This window comes from Calypte anna, chromosome 3, assembly GCF_003957555.1.
Source record: "Calypte anna isolate BGI_N300 chromosome 3, bCalAnn1_v1.p, whole genome shotgun sequence".
NCBI classification, from domain to species: domain Eukaryota; kingdom Metazoa; phylum Chordata; class Aves; order Apodiformes; family Trochilidae; genus Calypte; species Calypte anna.
The window spans coordinates 90,989,844-91,007,532 of NC_044246.1; the positions used below are offsets into that span (position 1 = coordinate 90,989,844).

The 17,689-nt window shown below is 36.6% G+C and overlaps 1 protein-coding gene across 4 annotated transcripts in view; it reads left to right on the forward strand.

Moving 5' to 3' along the window:
• Positions 1 to 17,689, forward strand: part of DST (dystonin) — a 289,353-nt gene that overhangs the window by 184,133 nt on the left and 87,531 nt on the right. For 2 of the 4 annotated variants that reach the window (XM_030446905.1, XM_030446906.1), the window contains 12 exons: positions 402 to 635; positions 1,992 to 2,144; positions 4,202 to 4,435; positions 4,710 to 4,991; positions 6,722 to 7,267; positions 9,476 to 9,652; positions 12,356 to 12,479; positions 15,042 to 15,250; positions 15,516 to 15,833; positions 16,017 to 16,183; positions 16,766 to 16,922; positions 17,196 to 17,322. In XM_030446905.1, the coding sequence (XP_030302765.1) occupies positions 402 to 635; positions 1,992 to 2,144; positions 4,202 to 4,435; positions 4,710 to 4,991; positions 6,722 to 7,267; positions 9,476 to 9,652; positions 12,356 to 12,479; positions 15,042 to 15,250; positions 15,516 to 15,833; positions 16,017 to 16,183; positions 16,766 to 16,922; positions 17,196 to 17,322 (2,728 nt within the window). The remainder of the gene's footprint in view (positions 1 to 401; positions 636 to 1,991; positions 2,145 to 4,201; positions 4,436 to 4,709; positions 4,992 to 6,721; positions 7,268 to 9,475; positions 9,653 to 12,355; positions 12,480 to 15,041; positions 15,251 to 15,515; positions 15,834 to 16,016; positions 16,184 to 16,765; positions 16,923 to 17,195; positions 17,323 to 17,689) is intronic. The other 2 variants (XM_008495643.2, XM_030446907.1) reach the window with 1 other exon arrangement.

Here is a 17,689-nt window from a genome sequence, read left to right on the forward strand (position 1 = left end):
CCATGCCACCGAAGTGGGGCTTCTTGCCGTGGAGTTAAGAACAGAGATGCTTGCAAGCAAATATTTTTATATAGGTCTTCAGACCTAGAGCCTAGAAATGTTAAACTTAGCCTGCCATAAATCTTCCAGAATTGAAAGTCAGGTGGTTTTCAGACATCCATGAGAATGCAAAGAAATGCACATGTTCAAGGTCATGTTACTTGTTATGTGGATTGGATTGTGCCATGAGGAAATTCAAATATATCTGAAAATGGTAGTGACAGAGAGTTTTGATTTACTCTGGTCAAATCATCTCCTGAAAGCATTTTGGAACAGGAGCCAAGTACACAGGATGGTGTTATTTGTGTTTATTTGTACTGAATTTGTCTTAATTACAAGCATTTCTTTCTCTTCATTTACAGAACAGTGCTGCAGAGCTCAGCTGTAAAAAAACACAACTGGAGTCCACTGCATTTGATGTTCAGTTCTTCATTTCTGAACATGCCCAAGATCTTTCTCCTAATCAGAGCAAACAACTGCTGAGGCTTTTAAATACCACCCAGAAATCTTTTCAGGAAGTACAGGAAGCAATAACACCTCAAGTGGAAAGTTTAGAGACTTGGTTACAGGCAGCACAAGAACTGGGTGATCAGAAGGTTTGCCTTTCTGTGTGCTGAGTCTTTCTGTCTATGGATGAGGAATTTTAATACCAGCATGCAAAATTAAGTGTATCCCTGTATTCTCAGTTTTTAATATGGATATATTTACAGTTCCACAAAGATGGTGTTAATCAACTTTGGGGAATTGTCATTTTCCTCTTTCCTTGGTAAGGTGACAGAAACAGGATATTAGATTGTGGGCAGATATGGTTTTGGGCATTAGGGACTATGCAGTCTGAGTTGGTCAGGTCTTTTTAGCAATGAAAAAAATTTACTTGAGATATTTCACAGGTGTTGTTTGTTTAGCAGCTATAGCAGTAATTAAGTAAAGCAGTGAACTCTTCTGGCTGCAGCTGTATTGATCAATGAATTTACTACCACGCCATTGCTCATCACTTCTGTCCTGCTGAAGACTTTCTTTTTCTCTGGTTTGCCAGGTTGTCTGCCTTTGTGAACTTTTTTTTTAGGTCTTTCAGAGTGAAAGAATCAGGTTGTCTTGACTGAGGCAGGTTAGAGGGACAAACATATGAATAAATTAGCTAAACTACTTGAAATTCTAGACATGGGCTCTGGGAAAGCTATGAGTTGAGTTCCCCTGTCAGATGGCATGGCTGCAGTTGGCAAGCATAAGCAGTGTTTGTAGAGCCAAAGGAGGCTGATAAGATGCTGCAGGGTAACTGCATCTTCTCTTCTCTTATACAATCACTGTTAAGACTCAGAATCACGGCCTCAGCCTCCAGTTTTTGCACAGTGAAAGGTGGTTTAGTATTCTAAAGACTTATTTTGCCATTTTAAGAATATTTGTTTCCACATACTTTGTGAAAGAAGCATAAAACTGAGTAAAGGAAAAGCACAGTTAGCTTTTCTAGGACTTAGTAGCAATAATGGGCTTGCATGTTTTGCTCTTTTCTACTGCTTGAAAAGTCAACTTTTTCTATTCAGGTAACATGTTATGCATACCAACAAGAGCTAACTCACAATCACAACTAACCTCTGTTTGATATCCTTTTTTTCCAGAATTAGTAGTGTTTATCTCAGGTTACAAGCCGTTCAGAGACTGGATTTCCACCACTGTTTGGAGATTTCATCTTTCACATATGTGCATGGCAAGACTTCTACTGAGTAATTCCGTCAAACACGGTCGCTTTTACTTACAATGTATTTGAGATTTACCCATAACTTCTTTATGTTCATCTTGCTCTTTGTACCACTGCTATCATGTTTACAGCATACTTTTACAATGATTGCTTTTCAATACTGATATTCAAAGGTATTTTCTGTTAGAGTGTCTGCTAGTTCCTCAAGTGAGGATCTTTTTGTTTTATTATTTGGTTTTATTTGGCTCTAATATAGGATGTGGCTGAACGGCACCAGGAATGCAAAGAGAAGCTGCAGGAAATCTGTGATTTGCTTACGCAGACTGAAAATCAACTCATTGGGCAACAAGAGTCTCTTGTTATTGGAGACAGCAAGGCTGAGCTAGAACAATACCAAACCAAACAGGAGGTATGCACAATTCTAGTGAGATAAGTGTAAGAAGACTGAGTGCAGAAGACAGTGACTAGATTCTTTTATTGTATAACAAGACTGTCATGTGAGAGGAGAGCAAAATGATTTGTTTAGCCTACCAAAAGTAAAGGCTTAATGGCATGCATTTAAACTGTTGCCCATGAATACACTTCAGTATGTGCTAGTGGGATAAAGACACTTTCAAACTAGGAGACACCAGACTAGAGAGTATGTTGTAGCCATTTCAAGAAGCTCTCTTAAAGCAGGTATGATAATGTTATATATTAACTTAAGATTGTTCCCGATGTATGTGGTAAAATCACACTTGCTTATTACACTAAAATAATTTAACCAGCTTTTTAACTGGTATTAGGGAGCTCTTATGCCTTTTCACAGAATTTTGAAGGATTGCTGGAGGGCTTTCTCTTTCCAGAGGTTTTCCATTGCCTCAGTCTTGTTTTGGTTGCTTTTTTCTAGTGTTGCTTGCAAACTCCTCGGTGTCCTTGTATGACAGAGTCCTTTCAGTGTGTTTGCTTTCCTATTGAGACCTTGGTTCTCAGCTGTATCCTGTCACTTATAAGCTTATTCTCAGTCCTGACTGAGATTGATTGAGTTCATGATAGTTAAAGGGATGTCAGGACTTGAGCTCCAAGTCAGGTTTAGTAATCTATAAGGCAGAAATGTACTTATTCATCTTGCCTTCCTTTACTTATATTGAAAGTAACACATCTAGTTTGCCAAAGTTCTTTTTTATAGTCAGTGGAAATATACAGACACCCCTGTGGTACCTCTTCATATCACTTACCTGTCTTAAGAGTTTATGGCCTAACTGAGGTACATATGGGAGTGAAGAACTCAGGCAGCAAATCATTCTTTTCTTTTATTTTCCATCAGCTGTTTATGTCTGCCTAGCAGACTATTTGTTATTTGCTGACTGATTTCTTGTAGACATCATTGTAGGAATGTCTCTGGAGGTGAATGAAGACTTAAAAAAAGTCTTTTACAGATCAAATCAGAGCTTTTGTCCTCAGTGAGCTATTTGAAAGGGAGCACAGAGATCTTTGCCAGAGAAGAAGAATCTTGTCTTAATATTTTTTTTCCCCAGGAAAATCTTTCTAATGTACTTACTGAAATGTTAAAACAAGATGAATTCTTAGCTGCCAAGCTGTATTTTATAATTGCTGCAAAATCTGTAGTCTAGAATAAGAATAAAATGTTTTGTCTTCAAGACAAGACATAGCTTCAACAGTATTATATTGGATATGAAGAAAAACTCCACTATTTTAGTAACAGTAAATGTGTTCATCATAATAATTATTTGTATAATTAAATCTCACCTCAGATAACTGGGAAAGTCTTAGGACAGATATCATAGGACTAGGCAAACTGCTTTGGATAAACTAAAACTAGATAGCTGTCCTTTATGAAATTTAATGGACTTTAACATTCTTTGGAGATTGAAGTATCACAATTAAAGAAAAACATTTTTATGGCATTCCTGGCTTGAACAAAACCAAGAAATACAGGAAAACTTACACCTGTGAAAGATGACTGCAAGTTTCTGACTTCTGACTTCTGTTCAGCTTATTTTCTGCAGCTTTCAATTAGGAATATAATGGAATGGGATTTGTCAGGAGACTTACCTTATTAACCACATTGTAGCAGATTTACTTCATCTCTTGATTTCTGAAAGATATTTCCTTCTCCATACATGCAAATACAACAGCTGAGCTGCTGGGAAAAAGTGGCCTCAGTCTGAATAGGAGTGTAAATCAACAGATTTGCAATTTAAAACAAACAAACAAGCAATCAAACTAATTAAGCTGCAGCAACTTTGTCAGCTGTTGAATTGATTTTGGTTTTTTAATAATCCTATCGGCAATTTAGTAATGTGTCATGTACTTCTGCAGATTAAAAAGGACCAGTGTGGTGCTTCCCCATAGAACAAAGATAGTTCCAATTAATTCAATTGGAAAGATTTGGTGAATAATTTACTTACTCCTATTTACTTTTTTTGTTTGTTTGTTTGTTTTTGTTTTTGTTTTTGTCAAAAGGAGATACAGAAAGATATGAGACTGAGTGCCCAGACCCTGGCAGAGATTGTGAAAAACACTGAAGCCTTCTTGAAAGAGAATGGACAAAAGTTGTCACAAGAAGACAAGACTGTTCTTGAACAGAAACTGAATGAAGCTAAGACAAAGTGTTTGCTCCTTAGCCAGAAGGCAGAAGAGTCCAAAAAAGAACTTGATAAAGCTATGACAACAGCAATTAAGCAGGAAACAGAAAAGGTGTTTAGCCAACAATTTCATACATTTGTTCAAACTTTTTTCATGTCTTACAGGATTAGTCTTGCAACTTGTCATGGGTATACTGTGGAGAGATTAAAATAATATTTCACTTAGGTGACTTATAAACTGTTTGCTAGTTTATTTTTATAAAATGAACAGCAACATATATGTTAACCAAAAATTTAATTTAATGTACTGTAAATGTTTGTGTTCTGTGTGTGTTCTTAGTGTGTAAAGAAGATTTCTGAACTGTAACTTTGAAATTTCAATGTAGGTTGCAGCCATAGAGCAGCTGGAAGAAAGTAAAAATACTATAGAAAATCTCTTGGATTGGTTATCAAATGTGGATAAAGAAGCAGAACATGGCAGGAAATTTAAGCAAGCAATAGAACAAAATGGAACACACTTTGAAGATGGAGATGTGAAGGCTTTGGAAGGAGATGAGGATGATGTCAATGGTAATCTGCTGGAAATTCAGCAAGACATTGAAACTCGAGTGGATGGATTTATAAAATGCACAGATGATAATCTGAACCAGCAGTATCAGAGAGTCAAGGTATGTTACTGGGTTTATTCAGCATTTAGGTGCTAAGAGTGTCAGTCTACATTCAACCTGGGTGGATTCCGTGATCCTTTCTGTGACAGATTTTGGAACAGTCTGTAGAAAATAAGTGATAGACTAAGTTATTGGTGGGAATTTCAGTAGTTAGAACATATTGCAAATTTGTCCCTTTTTTGGCTGTTACTACCACTATTGCCTGCATAATAAAAATAAGGGCATATTCTACAAGGTAAATGTTAAGAATCCTTATGGTGAATCTATCCTTGATTTCTGTAGTGAGAAATTAGCACAGATAAAGTGCAAAAAGAAGCAACACAAATTCATACCCTTCATGTGACTTTTTCAAAAATCTTTGTAGCAGCGAAATGATTCAGTCCCCTGCAGCTCCCTGTGAATACTTGATTACCAAGAGATGCAAAAAATATTTTGCTGAAATTGCAGTATTCATTCCCTATAACTTTTAGAATGTAGGCAAAGCACTGCTTGAAGGCTTTAGAAAGATGAATTACATAAAACCACAGCACAGCATTTTAACAATAGATTTTCTTAGTAAAGATAATGGAAAGCTTTTAAAATTATAAGAGCTAAGTTTTATGATTTTTTTTTGACTTACAGCTGAGCAACCAATAACTATTAGGAGTATTTTATGAACACATTGATCAAAATGATTGTGCTGATAGGTGATACTATTATGGATTTCCTTTCTTATTAAAAATACCCAAAAAGAAAATTAAAAGATAGAAGTGTTTTGTGTATGTAATGTTTTTACTTCCACTTTTTTGACAGTTCTTTTTAGCATCTAATGACTACAGGATAATTGCCTGTTGTACTCATGGAAGACAAGCATACCTGTCTATTTTACATAGCTATTTTACTTAGGAGTAGAGGACCTTAAAGTATATGAATGTTTTTGATATATGTTTTTTATTTGGCATACATATCTAGTTCTTATGACTTAACTGTTTTTAATGAGATTGAAACAATTTACATGCACAGAATGTGTCTCAGTTCCTAAAGTCAAACGGATCTGCTTTATGACCAAGTATATTTGATAGTCATCACTGCTCTTGAAGTTGAAAAATTAAATTCTAAAAATGGGATAATAAGAAAGTATCTATATTTTTTTTAATGTTTGGTGCTTTCACTCCTTTTGGTCTGTTTGTGTGAAATCGTAGCTACAATATATGTAACAGGAGATGGAACAGTTTTGATTTGTAAACTCACTTATGTTTGAAGAATTTATTTGATGAATCCTATTTTAAGACAGACAATTAGGAAAATTTTGATTACAGTAAGCATGCTGCCCTAAGTGTTAAGTAATAACAAAATACTTATTACTAGGAAAAAAATTTAGAGATTGATAATGTCTTATTTCACTATAAAGTTCTTTTAGAAAGCACAAGGAGAAGTGTTTGTGTGCTATAGATATATCCCCGTATTTCAGAGTTCCAGTGATATTTGAAGACTCCCATATCTGGCTAGAATTACCACTGAGTGTTATGTAAAGTTTTGAAACTCCACAGAAATATGATGACCACAAGTCACACTTTCATTTAAATTATTGCCAAATGTTTTTTAAGAAATGAAATGAAAATTAGAAAAACTTTTTGCAATTTTGGTGGACTTTGTTCTACTTCTCATTTCTAAGCAGAATTCAGCAGAGATTTCAAGACAGTAATAGTCTAATGGAAAGGTGTTGGTCATATTTTTTTTTTTTTTTGTAGGCTCAACATGAGAAAATTATTTCACAGCAGCAGGCTGTCATTATAGCAACCCAGTCTGCTCAGGCACTGCTTGAGAAACAAGGACACTACCTTTCTCCTGAAGAAAAAGACAAGATGCAAAGGAACATGAAAGAGCTGAAGGCTCAGTATGAGACTGCTTTAGCTGAATCTGAACGGAAAATGAAGTTGACCCATTCTCTAAGAGAAGAGCTTGAGAAATTTGATGCAGATTATAGTGAATTTGAAACCTGGATGCAGCAGGCAGAACAAGAACTTGACAATTTGGAGGCAGGTGCTTCTGACTTCAGTGGTATTATGGTCAAATTGAAAAGGCAGAAGAGTTTTTCAGAAGATGTTATATCTCACAAAGGTGATTTACGGTACATTACAATTTCTGGACAAAGAGTTTTAGATGCTGCAAGATCATGTAGCAAAAGAGATGGTGTGAAGGTTGACAAAGATGGTATTGATACTTCGGCTACATATGCTGAAGTGCAAAATAAACTGGATAGTGCTTCAGATCGTTTTAAATCTCTCTATACTAAGGTAAGTTTTATTTATATTGGCTCAGAAAGACTACTATGATTGATTTGGTAGTTTGTATAAAAAGGGATTAACTTAATTATGTGCCAGACTGTTTAAGGTCTGAATGATTATAATTTTCTACTTTGCATTACAAGGGGTAAATCAGAGCAGATTCCTGAATTGTTCTTTCCAGCATTAAACAGAATCTTTGAGTTAATGACTGCACAGTGTACCTCAGTAACACTTTATGCTGGAAAAAAATAGTAATACATTTATATGGATAACATTTATATATGTTCCTTGCAGTATTTCTCATAGCTGCTTATTTATGTGGCTTCTTACTAATACAGTTAGTATAAAAAGAGAGAGCAACTATGCCAAGATTAATATTCAAAATTTCAGTTGGTTTGTATCCAAAAATTTTGTCCCAATATCATCATTATGGTTTGTCCTAATGTGACCTTTGTTGTCAGCACAAGGCATGAAAGAAAGTACTGATTGGAGGACAGCAATTCTTTTCCACTACTCTGACAAATAACCATTTTATTCTTAAGAATCTGAGATTAGTCTCTCAACTAATGAGAAACTATTAGTGTAGAATTCTCTGTGTACCTTAGAGAGGGAAGACAATCCAGATCCCTGTGACAGGTTCACAATTGGAATCTGTCTGGTAGAATGAGACAAACATCACCAACTGGTCTCACATACCTATTCTCCATCTGTTTTTGAAACAACAACATATTGTTCTTCAGTATTGGTAGTATTCTGAAATAGTAAACTCAGGAAAGAATGAAAAATTGAACCATTTAAGAGACAGTTGCTGTCTGTATTTTGACTGCAATTTCATGATTTTCCAAGATCATAGGTTCAGACTCCTTAGTAGAGCTTCAGTCTCCACTGGCTCAGTGTTGGGCTGCAGCAGTTGTCATCTATGACCATTTTCATGTCTTTACAGTTTTCTTGCTCAGAAACATAAATTCTGTAATGCTGGGAATTTGATAGAAATGTAAACTGTTGAACAATGTGTGAAGAAGGCTCTCTCTCTGCAGAGGCTCATTTTCCTAATTACTTGAACAGTGAAACAGTTGGTTTATTGGATTAGTTTGAGAGTTAACATAAAGATTTAATTGCAGAGATTTTTAGAGAGCTTATTTTTATCCACATAAAAATTCTGTGCTAGCAGCTTGATTTGTGGTCTCAGATTAGTCAACTTGCCAAATCATGTCCTTTCCATATATACATTAAGCACAGGCATGCTAATAGGCGTGCTTTAAATACTTGATCATAAATGTGTAGAGCAAAGCCAACACAAAGTAAACTTTTCTTATTAAATTGAATCTTGTTAAAAACTTGAAGGAGAGACCTTTAAAAAGTGAGATTTTCCAGAATTTTTGAGCTGGTCCAAGTTGTATATGGGTCTGTAGTAAACCATTTTGCCTATTGTAAAAGCTTCTTGATTTTAATAAATCAAGAATGCTTTTATTTTAATAAAAATAATATAAAATATAATATTAAAAATTATTTTATTTTAAAAATAAATGCTTTTATTTTTGTTAAGTTTATGTATTTGCACACACACAAAGGAGTTCATAGGCTTATATATGAGGAATCAAAGTAAATTCTCAGTTAACTGGATATGTAAATTAATACATTCTAATTTTGCCCACCAGGTGGAGATGAAGTACCAAATGTAAATTTAAAAATATGGTACATGGAACATTCAAAATACATTTTAAAATAACTGGTTATAAATATTATGACTTGGTATAATCAGATTTTGCATGCAAAACTGTCTCTAAAAAGACTGAAATAGTACCACTGACTTTTTAATGTGATTATTTGTTGGATGCATTTTGGGGTATGCTAAAACACAAGACTAATGAGATCTTGCTCAGATGACATCCTTGATTAAACAGACCAAAGCATTTGTGCCATACCAAGCCACAATACTCAGGGCTTGCTATGCAAATAAAGCATTTATGAAAGCAATACTCTGCTGTTCTGTATTTTAATGATTTAAAAAAAAAAATAATAATTCAGCTTCCACTGGCTGCATTTGTAGTATCAGAGTGCTGATAAAGAATCTTCACATTGATGAATCAAAGAGTACTCCTAAAGCTTTTCCTTTTGTAGTATTTTGGGAGGGAAAGTATGACTTTGAGATTGGTGTGCAATGCAGCACACAGTTTAATGTCTGATTGGTTGATTGTGTGTTTTCTACTCTTTTAGTGTAGTGTTCTTGGAAATAATCTTAAGGACCTTGTAGATAAATACCAGCATTATGAAGATGCCTCATCTGGACTTCTGTCAGGTCTCCACGCCTCTGAAATAGCTGTGAACAAACAACTGTCAGAGCCAATCGCAGTGGATCCCAAAAATCTCCAAAGACAACTAGAAGAAACCAAGGTAAAATGATTTAAAAAGCACAAGTATCTGTGTTTGAAAAGGGACTGCTTTTTGTCTGAAAACCAAGATGATCTAATGTAATCCAAGTGGCTGCCAGCTAAATTCTTGCCTTACACCTGGGTATACAACTTGTATAGTTCTCAAATTCATCTGTCCAAAGTGTTACCTGAAAAGCACTAGGATGACAAAAAAAAAGTTGGGGGCGGGGGGGGAAGAGGGGACAAACCAAGTTGGCCTTAGCAGTGGTGAAAGCAAGATGTGTTTTCCTATCACTTAGCAAATGATAGGATGAAATGTGGAAAGTTTTGAACGAAGAAGGGATTTAGTGGTTACAGTTGGCTGTCAGAGTAGGACTGGGGACTTAAGCTTCTGACAGAGAAGACCATTTGAAGTCTGTTGTCTGTGACTCTTTCTTTTTTCTGTTCACATTTTATGTTAATGTATTATGAGATGAATCATACTGGATAAGCAGGGCGATGTGACCAGGCTGTTTGCCTGCTTCAGTTATGCCCAGTACTGTGTGCCCTGCAGAGAGTGAATACAGCATCATTTGTGTTGCACAAATAAACAGTATTTTGTTTTTTTCTCACACCTCCAAGAGAGTTATTCACTGTATGTAAACCCTAAGAGAGGCAAGGCATGTTAGCAATGGAGCTTATAAAGGCAAAACTCTGGTTAGTTTAAGGTGAATTGTATAAAGTTTCATACAGTCTGTAGTCTTTGAACTGACTTACATTTTCATAAACATATTCAATCATATATACTATAATTAAAATGCAAGATTATTTTTCAGTGAGCAAGGCTATTTGGTCAGGCATTTCCTTGCTGTTTTGTCTGTACTATGGGAATATCTGTGCAGGTCTGATACATTTGCTATTGACAAATGATAGCCAGTGGCTCTTGGAAAGTGCATGCTTTAACCATTCCTCTTACATCAGACTAAGCAGTAGTACCTTTACCACACGTTATCTTTCATATCTGCCAGTGGAATTGTCCAACACTTTGGTGCATGAGACATCAGAGGGGATAAATCACATGTTGTAAGACAACCAAATTAATACTGCACATTTTGAACTCTTAACAGTTTAACAGTGCAACAATTTAGGTGCAATTGTGCTTCCAAGCAGTAGGAAAGTAGGAAAAACACCAATTACAATTTGAAGCCTCATTTAAACTTTTTGTTCCTTATGCCAAAACGAATTATATCCTGTATAATGCCAATTTTCATGGAAGTCATACAAAAGGAGTGAGTACTGTGGTTCTTTTATGAAACTCCTACATGGATTACTTCCCACACAAAAGAGGACTCAATGAATATGAGCTGGAAAGAAGCGAGAGGGTACAAAGTGTCAAAAATTCAAAAGCAGAGAAAAAACAGGAGGCTGAAGAGAGAAAACCAATTAATGAAAGCAAAACAAAGAGTATTTCTGAAGAAGTCAGGTGTTGCAAGTTAAAACTGTCCATTGTAGGCAACACATGCAGCTGATAATCCAGCTAGACACAGACCTTGGCAGCATGGTGGGGTCTAATCTTTTTAAGGGGATTAACTGTTCCTCAGCATATTCTTCAGTGCCTCTGGCATCAATTTGCTTGCTTGCTTGCTTCTGTCAGCAAATAAGGTTTTTGGTTTTCTGATATGTCCTTTTTTTTTATTTTTTATTTTTTGGTTGTTTGTTTTTTGTTTTTTTCGTTTGGCTGCTTGGTTTTTTGCACAACTGCAGTATATTTTCCTAGCATAAAGAAAAATCCTCTTCAGGTCTATCCAGGTTGTATTGTGTCATGTGGGTCAGTAACACATCTACAACATTCTGGATAACATGTTGTGTTCTTGTGCTCTGGAGTCTAGTGCTGAATGCACTGATATGACTTCTTTGTCCTGTCAGGGCAGACAGGATTGCCTTTTGAATCATACATTCATCAAATTAGTTTGTATCAAAAAATAAATGAGAAAGCCCTTCATTTTGTACTTGTATAAGGTTCAAGTGACTCAAGGCAAAGATACATCTTATACACTGGCACAGAAGCCTGAATTAATTTTAAGACTGGTCACTCTAAAGTATTTTTACGCACTGGAGAGGGGAAGCTGCTTTGCTAAATTGCTACAGCCTTCCTGTCTTTCTCTGTTGATTCTGGTGCAAGCCATGGCTGGGCTGGTGTTCCTTGGATAGATGCATAAACTTAGGCAAAATTCTGTGACCCTGGCTTCAGGAAGTTTGTAAACTGAGATGATCATCTAGTTTTAGGCTTTTCTTGTTTACACCATAGTATCAGCCTGATCCTTTGTCTGGTGGTAAATGTGTAACTACTGCTGCTGACTGCATGGTTTTCCTTCTGAATAATTTCTCCTGATTTTTTTTTTTGATGCTGAGTTAAAAAATATGTTTATTTTTCTTTTGTATCCTATATGAGTCTGTAAAAGTGGTCTTTATAAACAATTAATCAATAGACACATTTTGAAGTTACATGCAAAAATCAGTTGAGCCAGAGAAGTATTGTAAAACAGAAGATAAAGAAGATGGTGAACAAATTAAAAAAAGGGCCAGAAGGTCAACAGCACTCAAAGCCACTGGTGAAGATTTTTTTAAGGAGAAACCACAATTTGAGTTAGTTTATTCCCAGCACTAAGTTTAGGACTTAGCTTGGACTACCTCAAGCTTTGCATATCTGTTGAAAAGTTTAACTAATAATTGTGGGGTTTTACAGGTTCTTCAGGGACAAGTGTCTAACCACCAAATTGCTGTAGAAAAACTGAAAAAAGCTGCTGAAGTGCTATTGGATACAAGGGGAGAGTTGACACCAGACAAAGATGAGATTCAGAAAACACTGGGTAAAATTTTTACATTTATTGGTATTTCTTTTATCAGTTCTGTTTGCATGCAGGTACTGGAAGAGACAAAATACAGAGTTTCCACATTCTTGTGTCACTGGTCAATTCCATGTTTTGTTGAGTCATAAGTTTAAAAGCTGTAATTTTTTTTTTTTTACCTTTTTGTTTTCCAGAAATGGGCATTATATTTAATTCCTATGTTACGGGTGGATGTGCCACACAGAGTTAGTGATTTGTGTAGGATCATAAATTCTCCAGAGCAGAGGAGCTTGTTCAGACTCCAGCTATCTGTTTTCAAGTAATTACTTGAAGTTTGATTAGTGTCACGGTTTAACACTGGCCCGGCGATTAAACCAAATAACAGACGCTCTCTATTAATCTCTCTCTCCTTGATAGAGAAAGGAGAGAGAATAAGGGAGAGAGACTTATGGGTTGGAAACTAAACTACACAACTTTAATGAAACAGTAATGATAAATAGGTAAAATTACTAAATATATACAAATATACAGGAAAATGGATACCACATTCCTCCCCCCTCTTCCCCAATAACTCTCATGTCACCACCGAGGCTGTAGGGCAGCACTGGGAAAGTCCAGGCTGGACTCCTGGAGTCGGCAGCAGTCGGGAACCGGAGGCAGGAACACACAGATATGGGCTGGCACGGATCAGGACCACAGGCAGACGAATGGACGGGATCCTTCCAGGATGCCGAGAGAAGGAAGGGAAGCAGGAAATCAGGAAAAGATCTGGCTCGGCCCTCGTAATGCCTCAAATTTATACTGAGTGTGACGTATATGGGATGGAATACTCTGTTTGGTCAATTCTGGCATCTATCTTGTCTGTTCCTCCCTAAAGGAGGGTTCAGGTGGGACCTCTGTATCCTCCTGGACGGTAAAATGTTTTCCTCAGAGCTGAGCAGTGTCCTTGGCTCTGCATACCAGTCTCTAGCAGTAACTATAAACATCAAGTGTTATCAGTCCTAGAAGCACACACTGTCTGAGAAACTTGCTGTTAATTTCAGCAAGTGCAACTACTTTACAAGAGACTTAGCTAGAAGTAAAAGTACAAGACAGAAAATCACCTTTATCCTGGCCCAAACCAGGACAATTAGCCAAGGAGTTATTTTCTGACTTCAAGAAACTGTGAGAGGGTTAACCTTGGCTGGCTGCCCACCCAACTTCTCTCTCATTCCCCTTGCCCAACAGGATGAGGGTAGGGAATAAGAAAAGCCCATGGGCTGATAAAAAGACAGGGAGATCATGTACCATTTATTGTCATGGGCAAAACAGACTTGAGTTACAGAAAACAAAATTTAATTTATTGCTAAGTAGAATAGCTTTCAATAGCAAGAAACATACAAATTGAAGCAACACCTTCCTCTAACCCTGCTCTTTTTACCTGGCTTACCATCACTCCTTCCTTCCCACCTCCTCGCTGCCAAAGAGGGCAGGGTGGATGAGGAATAGGTGGTTGCAGTCAGTCCATAACTGCTCCTCTCTCCTGCTGCTTCCTTCTCATGCTTTTTCCCTTCCCTTGCACACATTCTCTCCATGGGCTGAAATCTTTCAGCATAATCTTACTCCAGTTTGGGCTCTCTACAGGCTGCAGTTCCTTCAGGAAATACCTACCTCCCCTAGCATGGAGTCTTCCATGTGCTGCAGTGTGCTTATCTGCTCCAGCATTGCTTTCACCAGGCTTCAGGCAAAGATGTGCTCCAGTGCCTGGACATCTTCCCCCCTTTCTTATTTGACCTTGATGTCTTCAGGGCTGTTTTTCACACTTCCTTTTCCCTTGCTGCTCAGTCTCAGGCAGCATTTTTCGATTTCGTAAATACTTATTCTCAGAGGCACCAAGCAGCCTGGCCAAGGAGCTCAGCTGTGAGTTGGAGCCTGCCGGAACCATTTGTGTCTTCCATGGCACAAGCCCTAATCTAGATGCCAAAAACATTGTCACCTACACTAAATACTACCTGTCAGTTGTGAGAAGAAGCACAGCATGATGTTGACCACTGTTTGAAGACTCTGTGTGTGTCACATACTTATCTTGTACCAGAATCCCAGAAGTAACTTGCAAAGTTACAGAAGATCTATGGGCTTGTGTCTTTTGAGACAGCGATGAAACGCTGTGGGAGATACACAGAACCTGTAACTTTCAGAGTCTTATCCCAGACGTGTTGAAGGTCTATCTAAGAACCATCTGAAGAACCTTTTGGCTTTAACAATAACATAATAGACAATTGTAGTAGAGCTGTCTTAATATTCTGGTATTTTATTTCTTGGGAACAGTCAACAGCTGTCGTAAAATAGAGCTGCATGGGAAGCAGCTTCTAGAAGCTGGGAGCACAGCTGTAACCTGCTCCCTCATTTCCCTTGCCCTATGGGATTTTTTTTCTCTATTTGGAGTTTTTGATCTTTGGGTGTTTTTACTGAATTAAGCTGATGTTTTTGATTCGTTTTAATGTAGGCAATTTTTGTCTCACTTACCAAGTGAAAACTGGTAAAATGATTTGAAAACTTAGTTTACATAAAGGAAAAACTTGAAATATATTTTCTCTTTGTCAGATGATATTGTGGAGAGGTATGACAATTTATCCAAGTCTGTGAATGAAAGGAATGAGAAGCTCCAAGTAACCCTGACACGATCACTAAGTGTGCAGGATGGCTTGGATGAAATGCTGGATTGGATGGAAGGAGTTGAAAAGAGCCTGGAAGAACAAGATCAAGTGCCTTTGAATTCTGCTGCCATTCAGGATATTATTAGTAAAAGCATTGTAAGTAACATTATCTGGAAGAAGAAACATTTGTTTGATAATTGAGATTTCAAGAAAGAATTTAAATCTTTAGTTTGGCACCTTTAATGGATTAAAAATAATAAAGAGGATGATAGCAGTAAAACTGCACATTAGGATTTTTGTAGCTGAAATAGATTTACACTGGTGTTCTGGCTGCACTGATTTGTCTCTTCCTATGGTGTACCAGTTTCCTATCTTAAAAGTTTAGCTGTGAACAATACAAAGTGGTTCTTTCTTGTTTCAGATGCTAGAACAAGACATTGCAGGTCGTCAAAGCAGTATAAACACTATGAATGAAAAAGTGAAGAAATTCACAGAAACAGCAGATCCATCCACTGCATCCACACTGAAAGCTAAAATGAGTGAACTTGCAGGACGGTTTTCTGAAGCAAGTAACAAGCATAAGGAGAAGCTGATGAAAATGGAGGAGTTGAAAACTAAAGTGGAGTTATTTGAAGGTCTGTCAGAAAAACTTCAGTCATTTCTTGATGAGAAAAACCAGGCACTCAGTGAGACAGAGGCACTGAGAAAGGATGTTAGTGAAGTGTCTCAATACATGCAGGTACTGTACCATTCCATTTGCATATATTGGGCATTTCTAGTCTAACTCATCCAAGTGGTTGTACAGTAAATAAGGCATGCTTGTTTCCCAGCTTAGCTAAAAGTGGGTGGTTAGCTAAAATAAATTTAATTTTGAAAAAGTGATCATAAAATCTAATACAAAGAATGTAATTCTGTTTTGCAGGAAGCTAGTGTAGAATTGGCACAACATAAGAAAGATCTGGAAATTTTGCAGCAGCTTCTTGAAGAACTTTCATTCTATGCTCTTCCTGGAGATAAAGCATTGGTATTAGAAAAAGTAAATGCTTTGTCAAAGAAATTCAGAGAGGTAGAGGAGACTGTAAAGGAAAAGTAAGTAAAATTAAATTAATTGGTTAATTAATTAAGTGGTTCCACCTTGGCTAATTATACAGTCTGAATGTAGTGATGGCTGCTATCTCTTCCATGCAGTCTCAATGGACTTCAGTTAACCACAGACTACAGAGTTTTTTATTAAAAAAAAAAAAAAAAAAAAAAAAAAAAAGGAGGGGATTTCTATTTGAAAAAGACTCTGTGGTTAGTCTGTCTGGTTCAATATCTTTAACATCGGCTGTAAAAGCAGGTAACTCTTTTCAGATTCTGTTATATAGTCCTCTCAGTTCTAACTAAATCCTACTTCTTCCCTTCTCTCAAAGAATATAAATTGCTGCTTGTAAATTCCACCATTTGGAACTAGGCTGCAAAATAAAACTGAAGAAATTATTAGAGCTTCCACATAAGTTCTGCACAATGAGACTAGATTCTCCACATTCTGCTCATATCCATAAAATTAGGGGTTTTGACTCTTTGAATTTAAGAACAGTAATATCAGATTTATAATGTCAATTGGTTTAATTATCAGAAGGAATACCAACATTCAGCGCTCAATTTCTTATTTTTTCTTAAATTGTTCAGAGAAGAGGATGTATCATCTTGTCAGAAACAAATGGATACTTTTGAGCTCCTTGTGGAATCATTAAGGAAATGGATAAAAGAGACAACAGAACGAATTCCAGCAGCACAACCCTCTCTGAATACAGAGGAGTTAAAGAAACCTTTGGAAGATACATTGGTAAGACATTGTTGATAAGGAGTGAAATATGGCTGAAGGAAGTAGGGCATCTATTATTAACATGAAAAGTATTAGACTTAAGAGCTAAGCAGTTGCAGTAATGGGGACTAGGGAGCTTGCAGTCTTCATTTATATTCCTATTTCCTTTGCGTGTTTGGATACACTGCAGGGGATTCCCAAGTAGCAAGGTTATTCCTTTCTCTACACTAAATCTAAACCTTTTAAGTCTGAAATCTGTAAAGTGATGAATAAATGACTATTTTTCTTAACTAGAATTTAAAAGATGAATGGACATTAAAAGCACCTGAACTGCAGAAAATTAATAGCAGAGGAACATTGCTGTGTAATCTAATTACTGCTGTGACTTCTCCTGCCAAACTGAGAGCAGTTACAAAATCAGGTATGCATTTGTATAAGCAGGTAAGCCTACCATTTCAGGAGTATTGAAAACCTTTGAGCCAAAATTAAAATATTTCAGCCTTTGATTAGTTTTCTGAACATAATGGCTTGTGAGATGTCAGCTAGCTCTGTCTGTTCTGACCATCATTTGCTGTGACTATCACTGCAACTGTCTGACTGCTGTTGTAATTCTTCACACATTCTGATTGCTTCCTACTGCCAAAATAGCATAAAAGCACTTTGGTGTGAATGATTAGCAGGTCCTAAAGCTGTTAGCTAGAGTACGTAGTTCCCAGAAACTGAAAAAAAATGAACAGTATCAGAGTTGCCTACACTTCATGTCAGAAAATTTCTGATGATGAGAAACT